At 33.8% G+C, this 20,251-nt stretch overlaps 2 protein-coding genes across 5 annotated transcripts; one reads left to right on the forward strand and one right to left on the reverse strand.

Moving 5' to 3' along the window:
• Positions 1-153: 153 nt before the first annotated feature.
• On the reverse strand, positions 154-11,685 carry LOC105200160 (transmembrane protein adipocyte-associated 1 homolog). Of its 4 annotated transcripts, none has more exons than XM_039448805.1 (8): positions 11,548-11,685; positions 9,300-9,500; positions 8,014-8,309; positions 6,648-6,844; positions 5,904-5,964; positions 5,640-5,826; positions 3,458-4,519; positions 154-2,450 (listed from the first exon to the last, which is right to left on the reverse strand). In XM_039448805.1, the coding sequence occupies exons 2-8, from the start codon at positions 9,446-9,448 to the stop codon at positions 2,342-2,344; spliced, it is 2,061 nt and encodes a 686-aa protein (XP_039304739.1). In that variant the 5' UTR covers positions 9,449-9,500; positions 11,548-11,685; the 3' UTR covers positions 154-2,341. The 4 variants fall into 4 exon arrangements, with proteins under 4 accessions (XP_039304739.1, XP_039304740.1, XP_025993230.2 ...); XM_039448806.1 differs by lacking the exon at positions 11,548-11,685 and adding an exon at positions 11,247-11,376; XM_026137445.2 differs by lacking the exon at positions 11,548-11,685 and adding an exon at positions 11,020-11,152.
• A 269-nt stretch (positions 11,686-11,954) lies between these two features.
• LOC105200137 (probable Ufm1-specific protease) lies at positions 11,955-19,755 on the forward strand. Its single transcript, XM_011167546.3, has 7 exons — positions 11,955-12,091; positions 12,986-13,140; positions 13,228-13,398; positions 13,478-13,746; positions 18,612-18,717; positions 18,818-19,181; positions 19,447-19,755. The coding sequence occupies exons 2-7, from the start codon at positions 13,006-13,008 to the stop codon at positions 19,569-19,571; spliced, it is 1,170 nt and encodes a 389-aa protein (XP_011165848.2). The 5' UTR covers positions 11,955-12,091; positions 12,986-13,005; the 3' UTR covers positions 19,572-19,755.
• Positions 19,756-20,251: the final 496 nt, after the last annotated feature.

The raw sequence follows: 20,251 nt of genomic DNA on the forward strand, positions 1-20,251 counted from the left end.
ATATCGTGAAACGTATAAATTATTTCTATTTCTAATTGTATTCTGATACAAATTTTGTTGTAAATAAATGTTCATGATAGGATAATGCGAAATTTATATCAGCAATCCTGATATATCTAGACTCTAGAGGCTTGGAATAAGATATTCGAGAAATTAAATCGTTGAATCGTTATTCATGTTTATTTCACTTTTTTTAAAATTAGGTATAGCTATACAACGCAGTCACAATATATTGCCTTATACACTGCACTCGATGCTTACAAAAGAATCACACGGTCAGACGATCGCAGGTAACGTTCGTGTAGGATAGTGCAGGGTGACGGATAGTCGAATGGTAAAAAGCAATTTGCAATTGACAGAGAGACTCATCGTGTAATACCGTTCCACGCACACACCGGTTCCGTATATACAACTTCGAACGAGTTTACGCTAGAAAATAAGTTACGTTGTATCACTATTAATTTTTCTCGCCCCCAGGATTTCCTCCCTCCTCTAATTCGCGGGGAAGCTAGGAAAAAATCTACGTTACAACCTCAGTGAGATGCGTCTTCGAGAATGATGATATCAGACGCTTTTATGATGATAGCTTCGTATTCCTTTTTCCGTCGTTTATCTCCTCCCTTTTTCCCTCCGCGAGATGAATGTCCAAGTGAAAAACGCGGGCAATGCAGGAGGAATTGTATCCTAAGACCCGCCAGTTGTACGAATTTAATTACGATACGGAGATACGTAATATATTGATAAATATATAATATATATTAAGATATATAAATAGTACGATCCTTTACACTAGAATTACAGATCATGTATATACATCATGGATGGAGTCTTCGTAATTATTGGAGCATTTGAAGAGTTTCTCTTAAGTCTAAAAATTACCTCCGCGCGCGACGTTTAACTTTAATGACTCCTCTATTGTCCCTTAATCGATCTAATGATTTTCGATGCAAAAGTAAGAAAATAGCGAGTGTCCGGCTTGTCGTTTGCGCGTCGCTCCGCGCGCATAAACGAGGACTTTCGGGCGATACGACGACGTCCAACTTTGATGAAAAGGACGGAGAAACGATAAACAAGTTTCTTTTTTCAGAAGTTAAATCTAAGTGTTCGTCTCACTAGAAATCCACACGGCCGGTATACCAACACTGTTCTGCAGTTCTCAATACAAAATTTGTTGACAGGAATGGTGTCTCCTCGAAACAAAAATGAATTGAAGTGGATTGAAATTCATTTTGACGTTTTCAAATTCGCGCTTTACATTTTTTAAATCTATTTAAAACCAAAAATAAATCCATTCGAATTTTAAAATGATGAATAATTCATTTCATATTTCAATTCATTTGAATAAAAAACAATAATATAATGGAATATAAATTCATCCGAATTTAATTCAAACTGATGAATAGCACATTTTGTATTTCAATCCATTTGAATTCGAAAATACTCTGAGATTTTAAAGCGCGAACTCGGATAAATTAAAATAAATTGCAATTTCCAATTCATTTGAATTTATTTTCGTTTGTTGGGTTGCGACGATGATCGTGCGTATAGGGCATTCTAAAAGTCGCATTCTATTAGCTGCGTTTGTCAAAGGCATTTACGAATTTGTCTTTAATTACTATTTTTTTACTGATATTATTGATAAAAATATGTAGAAATAGATAGGTGATAAATGAATCTGCGATCGGGGGGAGACGGGGACAGGGGAAAGTATGCGAATCCTAGAATGACCTACGGTCTTGTACGTCGAAACGCAATGCGCAACGCTGCCGAAAAGAATATTCTATTTTCACATGCATTAAAAATTCACTCGACGCTTCCAAAGCCTAAGTACAAAACTAACTTGAACTAATACGCTATACCTAATCATCCTTCAACAATTTGAAGCCCTAAGCAAAGCGAACTAAAGTTAAAAAGAAAACTGGAGATTCCGAGCTCTCTGCGAGATTTCTTCCAGTGTTTCACGATCACAATTTCGGCACCGACGCCAGCTATCACATGGAGACCGAAAGCGTTCCATATTTTTATCTGCAATCGTATTAACGCGGCCCTAAAAAATATTCAAGGGCGACTAGAATCCTCTCGTTGACTCTTACAACAATCGCACGCTACCTCACTTCGATCCCGACCTCTTCTTCTCAACACGACATGCTGTTTTTGGAAAATAACAAATCCCTCATTTAGAGAGACTCTCACGAAGCTCTTAGCGAAATTGCAATTTGATCATCGAGTAACTAAATAACCAAGCTCGTTCCATGGTTTTTATAGTGTATCCCGAATCGATATACATGATTGACGGTTCATTGCTGGTAACCATTCGGCGGATTCGGCGTTTCTTGACTGTCTATACTGTAACCGGTAATACTATCTGGGCTTTGAAGAGACGCCGCGTAGAGCGGGTTGATTGGCGTAGCGTTCGTGTCGAACTGGGTCGAGTCATAAACACTGTGATTCTGTAAAGAAAAAAAAGAGCATTCCGCTTTGCGTTTATCAAGGCAGGCACCTAATCAATCGATCAGTCAATTGATTGATTAAGACTTCCGTTTTCTCACCGCAACCATATTGAATACGACGTCGAAAGCGAGAAGTATCTTTTTTTTTCTACATACAATAAATTTCCGTTAAATTTTTCTATTATTTTAATTTTAATAAATTTTTTGTCTATTATTTTAATTCTATTAAATTCTCTTTTTCCTTTATAAAATAAAGTTCACGTTATTTTTCACTTCCGACGTCTATTCTTTTTAGTTGAACTTTTCTTTTTGCACAGTTTATTTTTTTTCTTTTTCTTTATCTCTTCTCTTTTTCCGAGAAACAAAAAAAAGAGAGAAAACAAACAACCGTGCAAGAAGTTCGGCTAAAAAGCACGGATTTATGTCACATGAACGCCACAAAAGAACGGAAGCTCTAAAGAAATTATTATGAAGCTATTGTAACGATTATATTTCTGTGTAATATACAAAAGCGGTTATAAAGTGAATCGCAAAAATGCATACACGTGCCGATCAATTCTGTGAAAATCCAGCCAAAAAGCACTTCAAAATAATAAAACATCGAGTTTCACATTATCACAACATCAAAGCATTGCTGCGAACAGTGTGTATATTGCACGCGCGTAATAAAATATCGCTTGAAAACGTTCATAAGGTTTTATTTGTAAAGAGGCAGCGGAGAGATATTGTCGCTCCGAGAGGGAAAGATTGCCCGTAATTAGTGTAAATAAATGAAACCAAGTGCATTGTGACTACATCAATACGTTTAATTGCACGATATTTCTAAACATGCTGAGATATGTACAGTTAGATAAAGCTCTCGAATGGGATACCTCACCATACGCGTTATAATGCATAATATAAAAGATCAATAATTAATAAAATTAACGTAAAACCTGGAAGATTATCTACGATATATACAGATACAGAGTGCGCCGACTGCAGCAATATACAAACAAGCTATTTACAGAGATTCAGTTTGTGTGTAGAGATCTGAATCCAGGGAAGGACTGGGATGTGCCTCGCTTCTTTTGTGTTTCACAAATTTCGGGGATGTTATGGACAGTAAATAATCACTTAAACCACCCGACTCTCCTTCCGTCGAATCGTTCTTGCTCTTTCTGTGCGCGCCGGTTATAAGGGAAGTCGCCCTAGGAAGCAATTGTTGCTTAACATTGTCGGATAAATCGTCCGAGCAAGTTTTAAAAGTCTCAGTACCGACACGCGTCGTTAAACAGCTCGGATCCGCGCCAGCGGCACCGTCTTCGACTGAACTGTCTGTATCAGTCGTTTGTGATTGAGATTCTCGGGGTTCCTCCGTTCCAACTTGGCGCGTCCCACTCTCCAGAATGGACTGCAAGGTGTTCTCTAACGCTGGTGCTTGAGATATCTCCGAGGAACTATCATATTCGCGCGAAACGTTTTCAATCGCAACCGTGTGATCTACGATCATTTTATGCGTTATACTCTCTAAGCTACTTTTCCTCGTTTGAGAGAATAGGTTAACGTTACTATCGATTGCGCTCGGCTTGTAAAAGAAGTTACTGGCGGTGTCGGCCGAGAGAAATAAATTTGAGACGCTACTAGGACCGCCGTACGTAATGGGAACAACAGTTTTTCGGATCGGACTGGAGAGTCTTAGGTCTGGCACGCTCTTTTGAATGACGGTGGACTTGGTTAGGGGATTGGCCACTTCCATGATGCCTTTTTCCGCATTGGGATCTCTACCGAAACTTCTAATACCGGATGTTGAGCAGTACGACTTAACTGGCGAATCAAAAGTGCTTGAGTCATTTTTAGGGTCTTTAGCGGATGTTAAAGAATAAAGAGAAGCTGTCGGTCTGGTGGACTTTGATGCTTGGGAATCATACAACGGTATGTGAATAGAAGGAGTATGGACCTGATAGATGTAATCGCTGTCGGTTTTCAAGGATGAAAAACTCTGTTGGTGCGGTAACGACACAGTGTCTTCGTCCATCGCGTCATCCACTTGCGCCTTGTAGGAGAACATTATCGAGGGTTGCGAGACCCTAAAACAGAATTATTTCCAAAATGTATCAGCCGGACGCATATAACGCACCGTCAATTCAATTGCACAAATGAAAGGTGTTTCACAAAAAAACCAAACAAATCCAAAAAATTAAATCTTTAGGAAACAAAAAAGACTCGGCATCTTCAAATCGCTCATATAAATATGATAATTTTTCTGCGGACATATAATAAGTATAAGAATTGTAAAGCTATAATATTTTTAATATTTTGAAAACATACTTAAAAAAAATAATAAAAATCTTTAGAGTTGTTTGGTCCTTCCGGCAATTTTATATTTGCGATTTATCTCATAATATTTTATATTTACCTTTCCTTATAACATTAACAAAAAAGTAGAGAAAATATTATTTAAAGCAATAATTTTTTCGATGGGCATTTTTGCAGAATCGCACACATAAAACTCATATTTCCATTTCCCAACTTAATTTTATTTTTAAGGCTCCTGAGTACTCGCCGCGGCCATATTGAAGTCGTGACGTCAGAAGCGAGAAATTGCGTGAAATGACACGTAATTTTGTCCGACATGCCATTTCTAAATAATGCCAATTTGGATAAAACAGACTAATCAGATGGCTTTAAAACACTTCTAAATATCGGTCACGACTATCCTTTTTTCGCCTAGCAGTCAATAAATAGTCGTAAAAAGCACGTAAAGTGACGTCTATTCAGACAGGAAAACACACGGATAGCTATTAAAAGGAGTGAAAAATGTACTTTTATGTATAAAATTCAAAGAAACTTTACTCGCGGTCCATTTTTACGAATTTGGTAAATACGAGACAAGTCATGTTTTTACAATGAAACACATAATAACAAAATGACATGCACGATAACATTTCATCGTCATTCTGTCACGTTTCACGTGTATTAGTTCTAATTTTGTCCGCGACGAAATGTCGCTACCGTCAACGCGGAGTTCTCGGCTGAGGAGTCAGGAGCCTTAATGCAATAAATTATTCAAGATATAACGCTACTGATAGAAAACAATTTTATGGCATAAGAGATCCAGATTTTTGTAAATATGGACTTATTTGGTTTTCGTAAAACAATTCTTCTCTCAACTGTGCGAATTGTATGTCGCTAACTGCGATAACTTACCCGAAGAATTCCGACAGGAATGTATGATAAACCAAGGGGGTAAAAAGAGTTAAATACACTGCTGCGGTGAAGTCTACGATGCACAATCCCACTGGATTTTGCGTGTAGTTTAGAAAGCCAGCACCAATCGACTGCACTAGGTCCAATGTCGCTAGTATTCCGGCGTAAACGTAAAAGCTTTTCCGTGCTGCAACAGAAAGCGTATCATGTAAGACTCGTAATTGGCAACGAGACACTGTAATCTTCATAATAACAGCTACTTACTAGGAAGTGCTAGGCGGTCCCGCAACCGTGTCCATGGCAGTATTAATATGAAGAGATATATCTAAAAGCGACATCGACATACTCAGTGACGCGTATTGATTTTTTTCTAGCAAGAAAACAGCACAAAAGAGTTGTTAACCATGCTCGTAGTGATTTCTTCAATTAAAGGAAAAAAAAAATATATATATATATATATATATATATATATTTAAGTTAAACTTGGAATGTTATTGTAGAAATTGTTGCCCAAGCTATTTTGTTATCGTGCTAATTCAAGTCTAATACAGTTCTTTATTATTAAAATTTTGATGACTTCAAATAATATTTAATTTTTTAAGGTAAAAATAGTGTTAGTTTAGTTACATTAATATCTCTATAAAAAAGACAAAAAATCTGTATAGACATAAAACAGTAAAAATTTTTAATTATCTAAAAATAAATTTTCACCCAGAGTAATGTTAATATATTATAAGACAAATATGAGTAGCATTCTAGGCATATTATTTTCCGTTGGATAATTAGCTTTTGCTTTAAGAGCCCTTTAAACTTATGTGTAATGTCAGTAAAAAATAATATAGTAAGATATTCAGATAAATAAAAAAATGTGCTTGATACTTTTGGTCAAGGCTGTATTACTCAGGTAGATTTAATTTAAATACTTGAACTGAAGAAATCACTACAAACTAAATGCATTTAATCATGTTAACAATTTTTTTCTCAGTGCACAGCGCGCGTAAGCGTTACCGTTGTGAAAACGAGGCTGCTGCAAAACCAGAACATCATGCCGCCGTGACCAAATACATAAAAGTCGCGACTAGGAATATGAAATGTGTCATCCGGCAGGACCAGCTCCAGAGTTCCTTGCGTGATTGTGAATGCCAGTGCTATGAAAGACGTAGCGAGTAAAACTCTACGAATACTGGAGCGGCTATCCAAATGACCTGAGAGAGTAAGATTCGCGTATTAGCAAACATTTTTTGGACAACGTACGTGTTTAATAGACGTCTTTTAGACATACGAATTGCCTGGATTTTTCTTTCTTTTCTCATTCCCTCAATACACACAGAAAAATACGTACTTACTAAATACATATTTATTCAAAATATTCAGAATTTTTTAGTAATTTAATACTTCAATCAAGAATATTAAGTTAAAACAAAAGTTCGATTATTTTGATTTTTCTTTGATACATTTTTATAATATCCTTCAAAAGAATATAAAGTCTTGGTTTTTAATACACGATGAAATAAATTTTTCTAGGTATGTAAGTATACTTTAAGGCTCCTGACTCCTCAGCCGAGAACTCCGCGTTGACGGTAGCGACATTTCGTCGCGGACAAAATTAGAACTAATACACGTGAAACGTGACAGAATGACGATGAAATGTTATCGTGCATGTCATTTTGTTATTATGTGTTTCATTGTAAAAACATGACTTGTCTCGTATTTACCAAATTCGTAAAAATGGACCGCGAGTAAAGTTTCTTTGAATTTTATACATAAAAGTACATTTTTCACTCCTTTTAATAGCTATCCGTGTGTTTTCCTGTCTGAATAGACGTCACTTTACGTGCTTTTTACGACTATTTATTGACTGCTAGGCGAAAAAAGGATAGTCGTGACCGATATTTAGAAGTGTTTTAAAGCCATCTGATTAGTCTGTTTTATCCAAATTGGCATTATTTAGAAATGGCACGTCGGACAAAATTATGTGCCCATGTGTTTTCCTGTTTCAATTGCTTCACTTTACATGCTTTTTACAACTATTTACTGATTGTTAGGCGGAAAAAGGATAGTCGTGACCGATATTTAGAAGTGTTTTAAAGTCATCTGCTTAGTTTGTTTTATCCAAATTGGCTTTATTTACAAATGGCATGTCGGACAAAATTACGTGTCATTTCACGCAATTTCTCGCTTCTGACGTCACGACTTCAATATGGCCGCGGCGAGTACTCAGGAGCCTTAAGACTATTATTAAGAAAATATTTTGTGTTAAAAAAAATAACGTTAGTTAAAAGAAGAAAAGAGTAAATTAAGTAATCGTTTTCTTAGCAGTAAAATTTATACTTTTGTGTGTGTGTGTGTGTGTGTGTGTGTATTTCAAACTCACCGAATGCTAGACCAAATATGACTACGCTCATCTCCGTTGATAATAGAAAAAATCTCACTGTGACCCACAGGACTTTGTCAGCCTTGCCACCGACCGATGCCGCTGCGTTCACCGTCATCGACACAACGCAACGCACCACCGATATAACTACATTACAAATGACCAGACCGTAGAACGCTAAAAATATCGGGCTACTCGTTGCACGTAGCTTAAGCCTCGCTCTATTGAATCGCATCGCGATGAACAGGAGAAACAAGAGATTCGGCACCAGGATGATGACGTCCCATATTCGCACTCTGTAAAACAAAACATAATCGATGAATCACCTTCGACTGTATCAGTACATTCCACTTGACGCTTGCAACACTCATAAAAATATTTTATCCTTGCTTATCAAATATTATTCCTTTGACTGGGTCTTTTTCCTGTTCAAGTTTTTTTTTATTGTTCTAGATCTTAAAAAATTCTAGAAAAATTCTAGGATTTTCTAGGATTTTCTTTCAACATCTCTGTTATATTACCAAATAGGTTTTTAATTCAAATGTTAAAACCTTTATTTAACAAAAATAAAATAAATGTTGCCAATGCAAAAGTCTTGGCCCATAGCGTTGCTTTTATTATAATATGTCAACACTATTGCAAATATTACAAAAAATTATATATTGGAAAAGTGATGTGTCAAAAGCAAGAACTATAAAAAAACGTTAATTCCATTTGAATTATTTATATTTATTTTCAGTAAAAATAAATAAAAAAAATATTTATGTGTGATTGTACATGAGTTCGGAAAGAAACAAAAATGGTAAATGCTGTAAAAAACATTTGTAATACATTTGGAAAATTCCCCTTATTTTTTTTACAGCATTTATCATTTTGTTTTTTTCTCATACATTATAATGCATGCAAATTTTTATTTTTTTTTTAGACTCATATATGCTTATATAAATTAGCAATGTATAATAATATCTCAAATGGCATCAACTTTTCTTTTATAAACAATTCTTGAAAGTCATCTTGGCAACAATATGTGATTCATGTGTATCTGTCAGTGTTGATATACATATTGTAACAAGAATATACATCTTCTAAAAAGGACCAAGACTTTTGCAGTCATCTAATATAATAAAAATTTAAGAGTAAAATTTCACTTGTGTGTCAAAAGAAGCATACAGATTGTAGAATTGATATTTGATAAACAATAATATAAAATGGTTATAAAAACGTTGCATACACCAAGTGGGTCGCAATAGATCGAATAGTCAACAGTGCGTTAGGCAATATCTTACCTGGAATCCTTAATCTCCTTGTACAGAATGAGCTTGCAGAAGTGTTCCTCGTCGTCCATCGCCGTACTCGCATTGGGAATCATAGTGCTGCTCAGGTCATATGTGTGCAGCCAACTTTCAGACACCTCCTCCCTCTCAGCGCCGTACATTTCCTGCCCTCTCAAGCGTTGCGCCGGCGAGCCCCCTCCTATTCCAGTTTCACTGATGGAGAAAACAAGAAAACATCAGAACAATGACAATCATGACTCAATTTGTCTACTAAACTGAGGTCAGTTTGCATCAATGTAGATTAACTTTAATCTTGGTTTAACTTTCTTTCTATCTTTTTTTTAATTCCAAGAATTGGACAAAAAAAAAGAATTAAAAAAGGAAGTTAAATCAAGAATAAAATAAACTAATAATAAATTTAAAATCTTTTTGGAGCTCGTTATGTGCAAAAGCAACAAAACAACAAAAAGTAAAAGTCAATCCATGAGCTAAATAACAAAAAATCAAGAATAAAATAATCTACATTGCAAATGGGTTTCATGTTCATTTTTATTAATATGAATTAATTTTGATCTCGATTTAACTTTCTTTTTATCTTTTTCTCATTTTAAGAATTCTAAGAATGAGAAAAGAGCTGCACATGCAATAGAAACATATTAGATAGGAATAGGACTAGAATTTTAAAATGTTTATTAACTAAAAGATTATTAATATATGCGAAATGGATACAAAAAAAGTATAAGATATAAACATGTTGTACAAGATATAACATAACTTATTATCTATAGCATTCAATAGTATACGATTCTGAAATTTTATAATTCCTAATCTTAATATCTAATATGTCTCCATTATATGCAGAGTTATTTGTAATTATTCATTTCCAAGAATAGAGATTAAGTTCGATCTCATTGTCAGTTTAACTTTTTCTTCTTCCAGTTTTAAGATTTCCAAGAATTAAAAACAAATAAAGCCTGTGAACACAAAGAAAAATATTAAATATTAGGAATAAGAATAGAATTTTAGAATCAGTTTCCTTAAAGAGCATTAAATGTAATGTACAATGGATACAAATAAACTATAAGGCGTAATGTAAGTTGTAGCAAATATAACACAACTTACAATGTATATGTAATATTCATATGATTCTAAAATTTTATAATTCCTATTCCTAATATCTAATATACCTTTATGCAGAATCTAAGTCAAACCGAGATTAAAGTTAATTTACATTGGTACACACAAATAGACCTAATATCTATTTCCACTAAACATAGATTAAATTTGATTTTAGTTTAACCTTCTCTTTATCTTCTAAAAATTAAAAAAAAGATTAAGGCCTGTGGGCACAAAGCAAAATATTAAATATTACGAATAGGAACAAAATTTTAGACTTAATTTCCTCAAAGAACATGTAATGTACAATGGATACGAATAAAATGTAAGGCGTAAATGTATTGTACAAGATATAACACTATTTATTATATACCTAGCGTTTGCTAGTATGATTCTAAAATTTTATAATTCCTATTCCCAATATCTAATATGCCTCTATTGTGCACAGAACTCAAGTCAAACTAATTGTGAGATCAGAGTTAAAATTAGATTAAGTATGAACTCGGTTTAACAATTTCTTTGTCTTCTTCCACTTCTAAGAATTAAAAAAAAAAAGTAAACAGTAAGCTAAATCGAGATTGAAGTTAATCCATATCAGTGCAGACGGGCTACAAACTTGAAGAGACGTTCGGATGGAGATGACTGACGATGCGTCTAACACTCTGAGAACAAATACACTGTTTTTAAATATCGCGTTATCTCGAGCAATGATGCAGTTGACACAAGGCAGGCATGCAGATAGGCAAGCAGGGAAGGAGGGAGAGACGGAAGGAAAACACCACGGCAGTCACGGCAGTCACGGCACACGAAACAACAAAGCCAATGTCGCGCGACGAACATAACCTAGAAGAAATGACTGCGAAGCTCTCAGTATCCTCGCGGAATTTCGATCGCGCCGGTAGGCGTGGAATGCGACGGCCGACGGGATCGCGATCGAGGATCGCCCGAGGCCTCTCCTGGGCGAGGGCACGAGTCGCGCAGTCTATACCACGGGGAAAATCGATAAATAGCCTGGCTATTGTGTAGCTGTCAAACGATCGCTCGGCGCGACGAGCAACGAGACAAGCAGCGGGCTGGCTAGGCTAACCCGGCTGCAACCGACTTGGCTAATTAGATGAGACGACTGTGCCGTTGATCGGCTTACCGTGCACGAGGACGTCGCTCTCATTTTCTCCCTGGGAAACGGCGCGCTCGTTCCGGCCAGCCGAAGCGAACACTCGGTGCGTGACGGACGCGTACTCTGGCGTACTCCGCGAGTCTCCTTTCCGCCTTTCCCGTCTGCTCCGTTCTCCTTCTCTCTCGCTCTCTCTGTCGTTCGCCACGCTGTCTTCCTTTGGCTAATGCCACTGACTCTCTCGCTCGCTCTCTCTCTCTCTCTCTTTCTCACCTACACTTGCTGTCTCCCTTCCTCTATCACTCTACGTTCTCGCGCGCTACTCTCGACGTTTCGCTACGATATCCCGGCGCCCATTCTACCGATCGGTGCTCATTGGACTCGTCCTCGTCGTCATTAATTAAATTTGCGTTAATCCTGATCAGTGCGAGCCAGAGAGAATATTCAGTCGTATCGAGAACTTGAGAGGGAAACCCAGGGAAATTCTTGCGCGTCTCCGCAACCCTCCGATTAAATCCCACGTCGGTGGAGTCACGCGACTGCGTCGCGGTGCATCGTTTCAACGTGTTGACAGGTGACGCCACGATTCGCTTGCCATCGCGTTGTTAACTAATAAAAATAAAGCTGCCTCCCGGCTGTTTTCAGTGTGTCTTTATTTCAATAAGATTCAACGGACGAGATTGCTATAATTATGGATTTAGAACAGTTTAGAGTCTCGTCTGTCAAATTTTTCCTGTCAATTTGACGTTTGAATAGAGGTTAGGTCTGGATGACAGTGAAGTTAGGCGCGATATATTTATCAGCGCGAAATGCAAATCTGTTCATATATATAATTTTATGATATAGTTTAATAAATGATTTATGACAACTTCTACGGTTTTACAATCTATCTAATTTGATAATCCTACAATTATATGAGCTATTATATAAATTTTAATTAATATATTTATTATTGATATGTATTTAATATAATTTTATTGTTTATATTAAGGATGTGTGTGTTACATTTCAAAGTATTATTAGACTTAAAGAATACTTCTCTAATAGATTTTTATTATAAAAATGTTATAAATATATTTCTTATTATATAAAATTATAATTGTATCAATAAATTGTGTGCGTAGATATAATTATATAATATTAATTTTATAATTTTAAAATTATAAATTCATAATTTTTAAATTATAACTTTATGGAATATTAACTATTAAGCATTTACAAATTTATAATTTAGATAAACAATATCTGCTCTTCAAATATCTTTTAACTATTAATTTATAGGTAATAGACTTTATAGTTTAATTAATATATAATAAACTTTATAGTTTTGAAAGTTTTAATTTAAATTTTAATTAAAAATTAAAATTTACACGATGTACAAAAATAAATTTTTGATTTGTGTTATTAATTAAGTTATTTAATGATAATTATTCTTACCTATATGTAAATAAATATTGTGATTGTTTAGGCTTCTTTAACGACACAAAGATGCTTGTTAATTATTCCAATAATTTATTGAAAAACGTTCACGAAAGTTTAGCCGCGCCAGAGAGCGGCAAAACATTCTTGATACAAGGAGATTATGACTACTGGCACTATGGTTGTGATGGTTTTAACGATAGGGTGATTAACTAATTGGAATAATTATGATTGAAATTTCCTTGCGTATTAAATCGTATAAAAATATAAATATGATTTACATTTATTCAGGGTTGGGGATGCGGCTATAGGACGCTGCAAACTATCTGCTCGTGGATCATAAATAATGAGAACTTAGCAAAAAATGTTCCAAATCTTACTAAAATACAAGAGACTCTCGTAGAAGTGGAAGATAAAGATAAATCGTTTATCGGATCAAGAGAATGGATAGGGAGTCTTGAAGTAAGCCTTAAATTCACTTTAACACATCCGAGAATGTTGCATATATAGATTTTGATGTTTCATATATTATACTTTATAGGTGTCCATTGTTTTAAATCAACTTTATGAAGTTCTCAGCAAAATAATTCACATTTCGAGCGGGAAGATGTTGATCGACCAAGTGGATAATATTAAAAGACACTTTGAGGAATTTGGCAGCCCAATTATGATGGGTGGAGACAGAGACTGTTCTAGCAAATGTATAGTAGGACTGCATATCGGAAACGGAAACAAAAGTGTATATCTATTGATCGTGGATCCGCATTTCGTTGGAAAAGCGAAAAGTGCTGAGCATTTGGCGAAAGATCGGTGGGTGAAATGGCAGAATCTGAATAACTTTGTTGATAGCTCGTTTTACAATTTGTGTTTGCCGCAGCTTAAGTATCATGGATCTCGCGATACATAATATTAAATATGTTATTATATGAAATAATGATGTAATCACTTTTGCTGGAAATTGTAATTTTAACGCTGATCTGCAAAATTTTATTGTAAATAAAGGTTGAACACGAATTCTCTATCCCGTTTTCCATTTATTTTTATAAGATAAAAATTTATAAAATTATATAAATTCTTAAAATTAAAATTAGAAATTGTAATTTTACATTATGTGCACCGATTTTTTAAATTTGATCAATATATATTATACAAAAATTACAAGAAACAAATAATTTTACGAATATATAACTTTTATTCCACTAAATTGCATATGAAAACAAATAAAGATTTACATAGGTGATTCACTTAAAAACCACATAGATACCACGTAGATGCTTTTTAAATTAGAGTAGCAAAATAACAGATCCAATTTTGATTAATTATTTTTCAGCAACTATCGAAAATAGCCATGGTACGAGATTTAATTTCTAAAGCAAATGCAGAAAATTGGAAATGCAGAATTGTTGCATTTTGACAAAGAACAATCATTAAAAAAAATTTTTTTTGAAATTTTACTAATATTGTATAAATTCTTTCTGACACTTGTATTTAGATGCACAACATATGCTTCTAAGTCAGTTTAAGGCTCCTGAGTACTCGCCGCGGCCATATTGAAGTCGTGACGTCAGAAGCGAGAAATTGCGTGAAATGACACGTAATTTTGTCCGACATGCCATTTGTAAATAAAGCCAATTTGGATAAAACAAACTAAGCAGATGACTTTAAAACACTTCTAAATATCGGTCACGACTATCCTTTTTCCGCCTAACAATCAGTAAATAGTTGTAAAAAGCATATAAAGTGAAGCAATTGAAACAGGAAAACACATGGGCACATAATTTTGTCCGACGTGCCATTTCTAAATAATGCCAATTTGGATAAAACAGACTAATCAGATGGCTTTAAAACACTTCTAAATATCGGTCACGACTATCCTTTTTTCGCCTAGCAGTCAATAAATAGTCGTAAAAAGCACGTAAAGTGACGTCTATTCAGACAGGAAAACACACGGATAGCTATTAAAAGGAGTGAAAAATGTACTTTTATGTATAAAATTCAAAGAAACTTTACTCGCGGTCCATTTTTACGAATTTGGTAAATACGAGACAAGTCATGTTTTTACAATGAAACACATAATAACAAAATGACATGCACGATAACATTTCATCGTCATTCTGTCACGTTTCACGTGTATTAGTTCTAATTTTGTCCGCGACGAAATGTCGCTACCGTCAACGCGGAGTTCTCGGCTGAGGAGTCAGGAGCCTTAATTTGGGGTAACAATCGTAGTTATTTCAGAGTTTAAATAAATAATTTGTGTAAAATCCTTCATTATACTTCAACTTTCTTTCTTAATCATTTTTTTAAATTTAAATGCTTTCTTTCTAATTATGAGTTGTATATATCCACTAAATAATGTACATATTAAATGTATATTGTAATATAAAAAAGTATTAAAGCAGTCATGAAACTTTATTCGTAAATATTTTTTTTAATAAGGAGCAAGCGTTATTTAAAGTCTTTTGTAAGTCACTCAGGATCCTTTCTTTGATAACATATGTCAAGATCAAGGTCGTCAGAGGCGTCTCCTCTGTTATACATATTTACCAATCTTTCTTCAGTTCTGTTATTTCGATTGATACATTAGAGGAGAAGAGGGTAATATGGTGTACCTATTTTCATTTTATTAAATAACTTTGTTCATAATTAATATTTTCTATTGAAACTTGAACGATTATATTCGTCAAATTATTGTTTCACAGATTTTAGATTAAAATAATAAAATATTTTTTATTTAGTACGTGATTTATAAAAATTTAATGCATTGCATAATCAGTGGAAAAAAAAGTGGTTGTAATATGGCTATCCATAAAAATAACTTTAAAAAACTTGTTTATTTTATAAGAAGCACAATACCTTGTTACAAAATTATATATTTTTAATTTTCCATTGTTTAGAATTTTCTTGATTTAGAATTTTTCTGCCTTCAGAAACTTTAGAAATACCGTTAGAAATTTTATTAGAAATATTATTTTATCCCTGTTGAGCATTAAACAACAAGCAAACAAAATGATGTCTCTAAAATTTTTGAACATTATCTTCTACAGAATAAAAAGTTAAATAACAAAAAAAAAACAATCGAGTGTATGTACCTTCGTGTGATAATACGCTCAAGTTTAAGAATAATGAGGAAGTATATGTAATTAAAGGTTAAAAGTGTACCTTGACAAAGTTTAGAAGTGCTCAAAAGTAAAAATGCCTTATAACAATTGTCAATTATTAATGTAGCATATTAGCATGACTAGAAAACGGCGGGCTACTAAACAAATAACTCCAAAAGCAATTATTAGAATATCTACGTCACCTAATAACGGAGACAATAGGGTAACCGTATTGTCAACAGTAGCAATAATTTTCTCTTCTCCTCTACCATTTAGCTTTCATCTATTATTTATAGTATATTTAACAGAGAAATACGTAAATAGCAATTTTAATTTTTATAGTAAATGGTTTAAATTTAGAAATAGATTTTTGTTAACTTTTTTTAGCATTTTTATTATATTTTAGTAATAAAATATTATTAAGGTCTCTTATAGAGATAATTAGATGTATACAGTATTATACAACTGAGTTTTCTGAAAACATAAAATATCATAAAAAAGGAACTTAAATAATAGGGAATTAAATAAGAGGAATTTAATTAATTTTATCATTTAATATAAAAATTGTTTATTTTTTAACAACATTTACATTTTCTATATAATGGATTGAATGTCTAAAAAAGCGCTTCTGTTTAGATCACTTTTAGTTCTCTTGTCACAATCTGTTCGATCAATAATAAATTTGATTTTCAATCTTACAATTAGTTCTTTTTATTGCAATCTTTTTAGAGAACAAAAAAAATTAGCTAGCGCTACATTGTCATATTGTGTTACTCTAAAATGAGAAAGTAATAGATGATCGTAATACTTTGTGTCTAATTTTCACAAATGATCGAAAAGATTTCTTTGTATGGCGGCGTTCGCATTTGGTTTATGGTGTTGCTTGTAATAAATGGACAGAAGGTAATGCTAAGAGTTAGTTTAGCGTCAGACGCTATTAATTCGATTTGTGCGTGGAAAAAGCTTTTCAGAATGGAAACTGTAAAGTTATATGTTATATGTATACATATATTCGCCATATTATGTTATACTAATTTCGGAAAGGAGTTAATGTTGGAAGTTGGAACTGCAGCAAGAAACGTTTGGGATGTTTATTTAGATTGTACTCCTGTTCTCAGAACAGTTAAAAAGTGGTTTGGCAGATTTCAAAATGGTGATCTTATTTTGGACGGACTTTATGTTTACGATTAACTTTGCTCTGAACGGACTTTTGGCAATGATGATGGCGTTCTCCGTACCTTATGTTAGTAAAATACAACTCTTTTTTCCGTTTTCTTTCTCTTTTTATTCTGTAAGCAATGCCATAAAATAAATTCGAGTGCCATGTTGCGACGATATGTTTCCGGTTTCTTTAGAGCACTAAAGATGTGAATATTCCATGAAGTGAGATTAAGGCTCCTGACTCCTCAGCCGAGAACTCCGCGTTGACGGTAGCGACATTTCGTCGCGGACAAAATTAGAACTAATACACGTGAAACGTGACAGAATGACGATGAAATGTTATCGTGCATGTCATTTTGTTATTATGTGTTTCATTGTAAAAACATGACTTGTCTCGTATTTACCAAATTCGTAAAAATGGACCGCGAGTAAAGTTTCTTTGAATTTTATACATAAAAGTACATTTTTCACTCCTTTTAATAGCTATCCGTGTGTTTTCCTGTCTGAATAGACGTCACTTTACGTGCTTTTTACGACTATTTATTGACTGCTAGGCGAAAAAAGGATAGTCGTGACCGATATTTAGAAGTGTTTTAAAGCCATCTGATTAGTCTGTTTTATCCAAATTGGCATTATTTAGAAATGGCACGTCGGACAAAATTATGTGCCCATGTGTTTTCCTGTTTCAATTGCTTCACTTTACATGCTTTTTACAACTATTTACTGATTGTTAGGCGGAAAAAGGATAGTCGTGACCGATATTTAGAAGTGTTTTAAAGTCATCTGCTTAGTTTGTTTTATCCAAATTGGCTTTATTTACAAATGGCATGTCGGACAAAATTACGTGTCATTTCACGCAATTTCTCGCTTCTGACGTCACGACTTCAATATGGCCGCGGCGAGTACTCAGGAGCCTTAAGGAGACGAAATTGCAGAGATTGAAAGTGGTCACGAAAAATTTTTTGTGGGGATCATAGCGTTGCCATCTTTGACCAAATGTTAGACAAAGATAAAATGCCAGCGACGGCCAGCGTATATCCTTGTTTAATATTTGGTGAACAACAAGTATAAAATCAGTATCCAAGATGGCGATGCTATGGTCCACGGAACATTTTTCATGACCAACTTTTTTCTCCTCAGCCTATGCAGTTTCGTCTCCTTAATCTTACTTCATGGGATATTCCTACGGTCCGCCATTTTTTATCCTTTCCCTCCCGCTTCGTTACTCCTTGCCCTCTCGTTACCTCGTGACGACGGAGCTAAATGGCAGGAGTAAGGTGGCAGAAGGAGAAGGACTAAAAATGGCGAACCGTAGAAATACTCACATCTTGATTTCTTATGAACATTAAATTTTTGCAATCATCCACTATATTGACTTCTTCGAAAATTCAGGAATATTTTCTTTACGTTTAGAATATGGTTACCTCTACGAAAGCCAGACAATAAAGGAAGAATTGTTTTACTGGTACGCGCAACTCGGCATGACCCAACAATACATAAAATATCAGATCTAGCTAAGGTAAAAATTAAAATAACATAATAACGATTTGTAGTGAATTTGCAGTTAGATAAGATAATATATTGTTTAATTTATGTTCCTTATTTCTGGAATTTTTCAGATTGGTATATTGGGGACAGAAGCGGCGATAAAGTATTATCCCGCAGGATCCATATATGGTTGCATATTTTACGTAGATGGATCCTTTCCAACTCCACGCCACATTTTTCAATTCTCTCCCAATGTGTTAAAAAATTTGGCCCACTTATGGCAGAGTTGCTATCCTATAAGATGTCAAAAGATTGTTGCTTTTAACGTACCGACAATTCTTAATATTATTGTAAGACTTTTTAAATCTTTTATAACGGAAAAGCTGAAAAGCAGATTTTACGTTTATTTGTACCTGAACTGTTTCGAAGATATTCCAGCTGATGCCTTGCCAGTCGAATATGGCGGTACCGGTGAAACACTGCAGGAGTTAACAGGTAATTATGGTAAATTAAATAATTATTAATGTGATACAGGATAATATAATATAAAGGTTATTTTCTATAAAGCAATTGTATTGTCGAAAAAAAAATAAACGTCAACAATCAAGACAAGCAATCGTTTAGGCAATAATCATTAAAAGTTTTTTAAGAATCTTTAGAATATTAAATAAATATTAAATTATTACACATTAAATAAGTATTTAAATGAACATATAATTTAATGCGTATACATATATAATTCAACTATTTATTTTTGCAGAATATTGGAAAAAATTTATCAAAGACAGTCGCGACTGGATTACGGAGAATGAGAATGATCAAACTGTTCAGATAGCTGAACCTAAGCAGGTACCAGAGGAGAAATCTCAGCAGACATATCTATAATTATTAATCGCTGAAAGTAATCATTTACTAACTATCATTAAAACTAAGAATCATTCATTAGATTTTAAAATGTACATGAAATGCTGGTCTACGTGGATAAGGAATTCACATGGTTTACCTAAGGTGACACTAAGAACTTAGATTATTTTTTCAATTATATATATTTTATGTATTTTTGAAATATATTTTATATACGTATATTTTAAAGATGTTATATATTTTTTATATATTATACAGAGACTATAACTAAGTGAAATAGTATTCGCTATTTTATTAAAACGTTGAAGGACTTGTACGTTGCATAGTAAAAAAACACAAGTTTTTTAATGGTATTTGTAGCATATTTTTTGGAGAATAAATAGGCGTTGTTATATACAAATTTGCCACAGTGGATTTGTAAATCAACACCGTATTTGACAAAACGTATTTCTGAATCTATTATTTGTTTCTCGTTAATCTCATATATTACAATTCGTAGATGCAAATTCTGCATTCATTGTCATGAATTAGTAAAGTTACCGTAATAATCAGCTGTACTTAAAAATAGAAACAAGACGCTACTCGTGACTTAATATAACAATATAACTATAATCTTTTAATAAGCTTTCGTTATACAATTGCTATTTAAAAAGTCCAAAGTATAAATAATTTTAGAATACGTATCTTTTCTTTTCTTTAGT

This window comes from Solenopsis invicta, chromosome 4 (assembly GCF_016802725.1).
Source record: "Solenopsis invicta isolate M01_SB chromosome 4, UNIL_Sinv_3.0, whole genome shotgun sequence".
Classification (NCBI taxonomy): domain Eukaryota; kingdom Metazoa; phylum Arthropoda; class Insecta; order Hymenoptera; family Formicidae; genus Solenopsis; species Solenopsis invicta.

Coding starts and splice junctions, on each gene's coding strand:
- LOC105200160 (XM_039448805.1), bottom strand. CDS start 9,448: ATGTACGGCGCTGAGAGGGAGGAGGTGTCTGAAAGTTGGCTGCACACA. Junction 8,310..9,299: donor AAGGAGATTAAGGATTCCAG/GTAAGATATTGC, acceptor TTTGTTTTACAG/AGTGCGAATATGGGACGTCA. Junction 4,520..5,639: donor TTCCTGTCGGAATTCTTCGG/GTAAGTTATCGC, acceptor ATTCTGTTTTAG/GGTCTCGCAACCCTCGATAA.
- LOC105200137 (XM_011167546.3), top strand. CDS start 13,006: ATGCTTGTTAATTATTCCAATAATTTATTGAAAAACGTTCACGAAAGT. Junction 13,747..18,611: donor GAGCATTTGGCGAAAGATCG/GTGGGTGAAATG, acceptor CTTTACGTTTAG/AATATGGTTACCTCTACGAA. Junction 19,182..19,446: donor AACACTGCAGGAGTTAACAG/GTAATTATGGTA, acceptor TTATTTTTGCAG/AATATTGGAAAAAATTTATC.